The following is a 7816-nucleotide window of genomic DNA, read 5'->3' as shown; positions in this document are numbered from 1 at the left end:
ATGTCCCCAGCCGGTCTCCATACAGGAGGTGCTGGAGCCCCTGAGCATTCTCGTGGCCTCCTCTGGACTTGCTCCAACAGCTCCATGTCCTTCTGATGTCGGGGACATAAACAACAATGTTGTTCCACTGCCTAATGCCCAACCTGACGCGATAAGTACCAACAAGCTTTAGAAGTTTCTTGCATGTCTCCTAAGGCAGCATGACAGGGGAGGGGGAAGCTGCATTAAGCAGCTACTTCTATATTCTCATCTGCTTTCTACTCATCTTCTTCCTGTGAACCCAGAGCGCAACTCCCATGTCCAGCATCCTGCTGTAAAGAGCAGTGCAAACAATGCACAGGTGCCTGAGGCAGCAAGGTCAGCGCTGCCATCTGCCACCCAGACACTATGGACACCACGCAAGGGAGCAGCAGGCCCCAGAGCACCCATTACCTGGGCTCTGTGGGTCAGAAAAGCCATCTGGGCTGCAGGACCTGGCAGGAGAACACTCACCAGCAACTCCAAATTCCTTCCCACAAGGCTCTTACCACTTGCTCCTGCGGTTGCGCTGGTTGGGCCGCACTCTGCTGGGGCTGGGGCTGCGGCGGGGCTGGGGCTTGCTGCTTCTGCTGACCTGCTGCTCCTGCTGTCTTCTGCTGCATTGCTGCCTGCTGGGCCATCAGCTGCTGCTGCTGCTGCTGCTGGTAGTAGTTCTGCATGAGCTGCTGCTGTGCTGGCGCTCCTTGCTGCATCACTGGGAACTGGGAAACAAGCAGTTGTTGAGCTGCTTGGGAACTGGGGTACCACCACCACCACTTGGGGTCAGCCACAGGAATGGACAGAGGCACTGCAAGTGGCAAAGCACTCACAGGCTGTGAGCAAAGTCGTGGTGGGAAGTGGCCTTCTGACCTAATGACAGATGCTGAGCTACACCCATATGGGGCTCCCTCAGCACAGACCCTCCTGTGGTCCCAAACTCCTTTCTCCACATTTATCAGTTCTAAACCTTTCCCCAGGATAGGCAGATTTACCATCCCTTTGCTTCCACTGTTAAATGTGCTTTAGCAGGGATCTCTGCTGCTATGAACACCTCTAAACAGTATGCAAGTCTGTCACCTACACCCACCCCATCTAACACATCATGTGTCCACAGGCCTCCTTATCACTGCTGGCTACCACAAACCCAGACCTGAACCTTACAATTCAAAAGGCATGCCAGGCTCCTTGTATCACAAGGAGAGCAGAAGAGAAATTGCACCCCTCTGTTCATCAGCTGAGCACTGACCTCAAGACCCTGAAACACTTGGAGCTGTAAAACCTTAACCAGCACTGCTTATTTCATGTTTGTGTGTGACAAAACTATCCCAAGGCCTTTTAACATTAACAGTTAAAAATGCCAGCCTTGTGTAGCAAAAAATCTAACTAGAGAACTGCAGACACATTGGAAAATGTCCAAAACCTGCACCTTCTCCCCCCAAAAACCAGCGGGCTTGCCCTAAATGCAAAGATGCGACCTCACGAGCACAGTAAACATGCAACAAACACAGCTGAGCACATTTACCTGCTGAGCCTGCATCATCTGCTGCTGCTGGTAATAGGCAGCCTGCTGTTGCTGCTGCTGCTGCTGCTGCAGAAGCTGCTGCTTCAAGAAAAGCTGCTGTTGATGCTGAGGTGTGGCTTGTGGCTGGGTAGAGGGGACCTGGGGCTGTGCCTGCGGCGCTTGCTGCGGAGCCGGCGCCTGCTTGGCTTGTGGCTGTGCTGGAGCCTGCTGAGGTGCTGCTTTCTGCTGGGGAACACTAGCAGGGAGCGAGGGCTGCCCACTGCCCAGGGCAGCAGGGCCTGCAACTGGTGGGGAAAGAGACACCAGAGAGCTCAGTTAGACCAAGGTGCACCACAGCCCCGTGGGAGTGCCCAGGGAACATCATCTCACCTTGTGGCTGAATGGCTGCTTGAACCGTGGGTCTCTTCCTGGGTGTCAGGGCTGGCTGAATGGGCAGAATTCCAGGGTTGGGTTGTGTCTGTCCTGCTTTAGGTCTCTGGCGGGGTGCTATGGAAGTTTCTGTTGTAGGGATGGGATCTGTCAGCCTGTAAGGTAAGGAATGAAAGGAAGAGTGGTAAAAGCACAGTCTTTGTTAGCCTGATAGCTGGTGCACGCAACACACACTAGAGGTTTGGGATATGTGACTGATGATGGTGACATCCAGACACACACACTGACTCTTTCCAGAAGGCTGCAAGCACAGTAAAACTGAACAGATGCATCCCCAACAACTCATCTAACACTATTCTTTTGACTACTTCGCCAACTGTGGCATCTTCCCCTGCTGGACAGCTGGAACCTGTTAAAACCACTCATTCAAATACCTGATACAACATGTTGTTTAAATCCACTTAGAGTTCTGCATGAAGGGCATCACAAATTAGCTTAAGAGCAGCTGGTATCTTTGGGCAGAGTTATCTAAATTGGCATCTTTAGAAGTACCTTGAGTCCATCTACCCCAGAATCAGGTCACTGGGTCCCTTCCGATCTCTGCTCAGTATTCACTGAGCTCCAAAAATGCACACAACAAAGCCAAGCAGCCAGAGACCCCCCTGCCCTTCTGTGCATTGCTCATTAGGTATCAAGTTGTTCTACTAATGTGACAGTAACTGCACTCAGTCACAAAACCAACCAAAGCAGACTCCTGGCACTGACAGGCAGGAGGAGAGATTCCCTGCTTCAGAGCGAAGGAAGCTGCTGGGTTTGGAGAGCCCGCTGCTGTGCTGCTCACTTTGCACTAAAACAAGGGGCAAGTTTTGTCCAACAGAATTTACAAGTCTCAATTACAGTATCATAAGCAGAGCAGCAGCAGCAGGAGAGGAGAAAAACCACAGCACTATAGTGGTTTCCCCACCAACTGGGCTCTTCAGATGGATGGAGACTCCTTGGGCTTGTGTCCCCCAGAAGAAATTATAGGGCTCTTGCAGAAATCACAGCAATTTCATACAGAAAGTACTGGGTTTTATCATCTGCCAAGGGTCAAACTCTAACAGCAACAGTCCCTCATGCAGTTTCTCAGCAGACTCGTGTTCCTTGGGCCAATTCCAAGCCCACTGCAGGCCAGCTGCAGTCTTCCTCCTGACTTTGCTCTCAGGTACTCCGGATGGATGACACACTAGATTCATCTAAGTGCATGAACCTCAAGTGATGCTGTCAAGCAGTGTCTCCAGTACAAAAACCTAAGCTGTTGAGTCATGCTGAGTATCACCCAAGTCCTCCCCGTGCAGAAAGATTTCCCCTAATATCTGCATTTTCTGCCTTTCAGATCAATGTGATCAATGGTTATTTATGTCACTGAAGCAGAACCCTCAGGACTGCAGTGGAGATGTAAGCCCCCAAGGAAGCAGCTAAATATACCAGGCATCTTTCCTAAAAGCAGGAGGACAACAGACACTAAAAAGGGCTGAGCATAATGCAGATGTGGTTACCTGGCCTTGGGTTGACTCTTCTTTGCAGCAGCTTCACTTGCTTTAACCGGGTCTGGGAGTTTAGCGGGGATTGGAGAGTTCTGCAGATCCCAAAAGCACCACATTGGGTGTGAAAAGAGAGTCAGAAATCACTTGCACAATGAAACAGGGAGATTGGGGGATCCCCAAAGCAACTATCCCTCATGCTGGACAAAGGGCTAAACCCCTCAATGTTAACGCAATGAGGAAATAGGAGTTTGGGAGGGACTTTACAAGGGAAAAATACAGCTCTGTGTTTTTGACATGTGGACACAAAGCTTCATAGCACAACCTGGAGACAACAGCAACAATACTTATTAATACTACCATAAAAAAATACAGGTAGAATAGTACCATAACACCACAAGAAAATACTTGTCAACTCTGTTCTTCTATTGAAGTCTATAAAGATACACTAAGAAGGGGCAGATGGCTGTGGAAGGTCTGGTGTAGCTCAAATGGAAGCAGACACAACCTGCTATGTCTGAACCCAACTGCAGCACAAATTACACCCGCTATGATGAATGTGCCTGGAAACCCAATCAGCTGCACAAGCATGGCCTAATTTTCCACGTTCACATGCACAAGATCTCTTGCTTGACCTCACGCTGGTAACTGGGTGAGGAGGTAAATCAGGGACAAACAGAAATACACGACATATGAAAGAAAATCCTGATTCCTGCCCTTATCCCCCCCCCAAAAAAATACCCCAAAAGCCCAAATAGCTTTGCTAATTAAAAAAGAAAGACCCTCCTAATGTCAGAGCTGGGGAAGAAGTGGCAGAATCCAGCAGAATACTCAATATTCAGCAAATGGTACCCCCAATCTCCTCCCACAAAGCCCTGCATCAATCCACTCCTTTGCCACTCACCTGGACGTTCTGGACTGGGCATTCCTTCTTTGCCAGTTTGAATGCAAAGTAGGAGACCTGATAAATATCAGGTCTCTTATCAGGGTCTGGCTCAAGCATATACCCTTTAAGAGACAGAGATGCTTAACATCAGAGCAGCAGAACAGACAGGTTCATGTAAGCCATCTGTGGCAGCGTATCAGACTAGAGATAGGGAAGGGAGAGGTGGTAAATGCCCCATCCCTGAAAACATTCAAGGTCATATTGGACAGGGCTCTGAGCAACCTGATCTAGATGGCTCTGTTCATGGCAAGGGGGTTGGACCAGATGACCTTGAAAGGTCCATTCCAACCCAAACCATTCTGTGATCCTACATTTGGCATGACTGATGCTAACGGGGTGCTCTGCCTCTTAGGAAGGGCACCTGAGCAGGGCCGAGCTGGTCACCAGGGGCAGCTCAAAAAGAGGCAAGACAGAGTCAGAACAGACTAGGATGTACCTTCCAACACAGCTGTGAACAATCTGTAGCTGCTACTGAAGGCTCTAGGGCAAAGGGAGGAAAGGAAGCCAGCCTAGTCAGGGAATAGCACTGGGTTTGACTTCTGCATTTCCAAGTGACCTTGCAGGAAAAGAGCTTGGTGCAAGGCTGGTGTGCCAGCAGGGCAGGAAGACAGGCCAGCCACATCCACCACTGCATATCCACCCCACCACATAAGCAAAGAAAATACCAGGCTGCTCTGCAAACACGTCCAAGTCTCTATTAGTCAAGATTGTGGCTAGGCAAAGAAAAATCAAATCAGATGCTGTGCTGGAAACGAGAGAGCTGCCCCAGCTTTGCCAAGAGCATTGTCCCCTTCATTACACATTCACTCTAGTCAGTGAGTTATTTATAAACCATTTCAGTTCTGTTTCTCAGTTCACAGAAGATGAATTCTTATCGCTCGTCTTAAGCCACTGTGGTTCCTTTCAGTTCCTTATCCAAACAGATTTATTACTGGAGAAATACGTTTCTACATAAATAGGCTTATTGTGCAAGTTCCTGCAGGAGTCCTAAACCAAATGGTTGTCTGTTTCCCAGCCTTTCCAGAGCTCACGACTGCCTGGCCAAAAAGAAACCTCTGTCAGAACTGTCTTTCGAAGAGTGATCCCTAAACTGCTTTAACCAACCTTGTGTGCAAGGGAGTGTCTTCAAAGAAGAGAAACACCAACAGTTTCAGTGGAGGAGCAGGAAATACAAGCATAAAACACTTGAGCTGTGCAGAAGGGGATTAAGCCACTGTCAGAGAACTCACGGATGAGGCAGTGCATGTCCTGCGAGTGCCGGGAATTATCTGGAATGGTGAAGTTGCCATCACAGATTGCCACCTGACTCTCTCCAAAGGGCAAGGTGAAGTAACACAGCTTGTACAGCAAACAGCCAAGGGCCTGAAGAGACAGAACAGAGCAAAGGATTTAACAGACTGGGAATGGTACAATTCAAATACCCTTGTAGATCAGAGGGGAAAGTCTCCAGCTCCATCCATGGATCCCACATGGCATCAAGCTACATTTTAACAGCCCTGTGAGGGACTTGGAAACAAGCAGAGTTACACAGGTAGATAAATAGAGAAGAGCTCTCCCCCCTCCAGGCTGAGACACCGCAACCTGGGGGACTGTGTGAGCAGCATCACACGCAGAGCTCCAAATACCACTATACAGTGTGACCATTCACGTCATGAAACAGGCAAAGCCTGTTTCTGCCACATGCTGGGAGGAAAAGGCAAAGTAATAGCAAAAATAACTGGTAACCATCACCCTTAATACATGTTTTCTGACACAGAAAAATCCAAGCTGTGTTCAAGCTCAAGTTCAACCTTTCAACCAACATAAATGTGTTCCAGGGAGAGCTACACCCAGATGGCTGCAGGCTGCTAGGTTCTACCACCCTGCCATCCCTTCCTGTGCTGCTTTTGACAGCAAGAACCACCACCTATTGCAAAAGAAAATCCAAGATTTGCACAAAAGGCTAATTATGAAACACTCCCACCACCTCAGAGGGGAGAGGGGGAAACGTTTCCTCATCCTAAGCAACTCAGCAGCAGCTTCTATCTTTTGTGATAGGATTTCACAATCAAATTGCACTCTGGTTTAAAATAACCTTGATAAGATTTAAGGAGAGGGAGGTTTCCAGCAGGACAAGCACTGCAACAGGCCTTGAAGTCGAGGCCCCACTGTGCAGAGCACCACATGCTGGTTGGGAAACACTCAGTGGGTTACTGGAACAAAATCCCTTCCATGCCAGGAAGAGGAGAGCCTTTGGGTCTCCTCCTATCCATGTTGTCACAGGAAGAAGGGCATATCCTAGATTCTTCTCTGAGCCCCTGACAATCCTTCCATGCTGTTATAGCTGTGAGCCCCCCTCCAGGGCTCTAACCCCAAGGGGAGTGACCCAGCACTGCTACAGAGCCTGGTCCTACAAACCTCCTGCTGGACCCAGCAGAGCAAGAGCCCCACAGGAGCTGCTGCTTTCCTGCCTCCGAGCTGAGCTCAAGAGAGGACAGAGGACTCTTCCCAGCCATTTTCCCTCTTGTATCTGCAGATGCAGAGCTATTGAGGATACATTAAAACTCTGCTTGTACTGCTTCTGCCTTGTTACTTCCTAGCTCAAGGCTTCCTAAACCCTACAAACATGCTCTGAATTTAAACACCTCCCATGTGCTCAATTGCCACTTGCACTACAAACAGCACAGAGCTCATCTCCAACCCACCTAAAGGGAAGCCATCCATCCTTCACCAGCTTAGCCAGGAATGGATTACACCCCAGTTGCATCTTGCTCTCAACATGAAAAGCACAGCAAGACTCCACTGATCATTAGAAACAGCAGTGCAAAAGCTTGGTCTTTGGCCAGGTTTGACAAACTAACTGTGGGACACTATCCACAATAAGCATTCTATTGCTCCTGGGGGAAAGGTCTGTTTCCTACTGAATTCTGAGCAGCAACTTTGCTTTCACAAGCTTGCAAGGCAACTCAGGCACAAGTAGTCACAGTCCTCTGAATTTCCTGTTCCAACTCAGGATATAGAAGCAGGTTTGCACCCTTCAGCCCTGGGCTTTCATACATCTCTAAATGAAAACCACACTGCAAGTAGCATGCAAAGCAGCACACGTTTTATCCACAAGTCACCCTACTCAGCAGTAACTGATTGGAAACATCAAGCAGAGAAACTCTGTACTCAGAAACTGCCCAGTCTCTTAAGGAAACTGGGTTAGCCCCAGTCAGAAAGTTACCCTGTCATTATGGTAATGAAAACAAGCTGCAGTCTGGTTGTATGATGTTAAGTGGGTTTGATACGTACCCATATGTCTGCTTTTGTAGTAATAAGTTTGCCACTGTAGAGGTTGACCATTTCTGGTGCTCTGTAGGATAACGTAGTGTACCTGTAAGAGAAAGCTCTATCAGTGAGTTGGAAATGGCTCTAAGATGCATTTTCACTGGGTCACATTTCCAAATAATTCCAAAG

At 48.7% G+C, this 7816-nt stretch overlaps 1 protein-coding gene across 1 annotated transcript in view; it reads right to left on the bottom strand.

Moving 5' to 3' along the window:
• The window catches only part of AAK1 (AP2 associated kinase 1), a 54464-nt gene that overhangs the window by 32938 nt on the left and 13710 nt on the right, over positions 1-7816 (bottom strand). The window contains 7 exon segments of the mRNA XM_010012771.1: positions 528-740; positions 1541-1824; positions 1910-2064; positions 3448-3527; positions 4337-4440; positions 5608-5740; positions 7652-7733. Of these exon segments, the coding sequence (XP_010011073.1) occupies positions 528-740; positions 1541-1824; positions 1910-2064; positions 3448-3527; positions 4337-4440; positions 5608-5740; positions 7652-7733 (1051 nt within the window).

Source organism: Nestor notabilis, unplaced genomic scaffold, assembly GCF_000696875.1.
Source record: "Nestor notabilis isolate BGI_N333 unplaced genomic scaffold, ASM69687v1 scaffold970, whole genome shotgun sequence".
Classification (NCBI taxonomy): Eukaryota; Metazoa; Chordata; class Aves; order Psittaciformes; family Psittacidae; genus Nestor; species Nestor notabilis.
The sequence above is the reverse complement of the archived record's forward strand: the minus strand, read 5'-3'. Positions and strand labels throughout refer to the sequence as shown.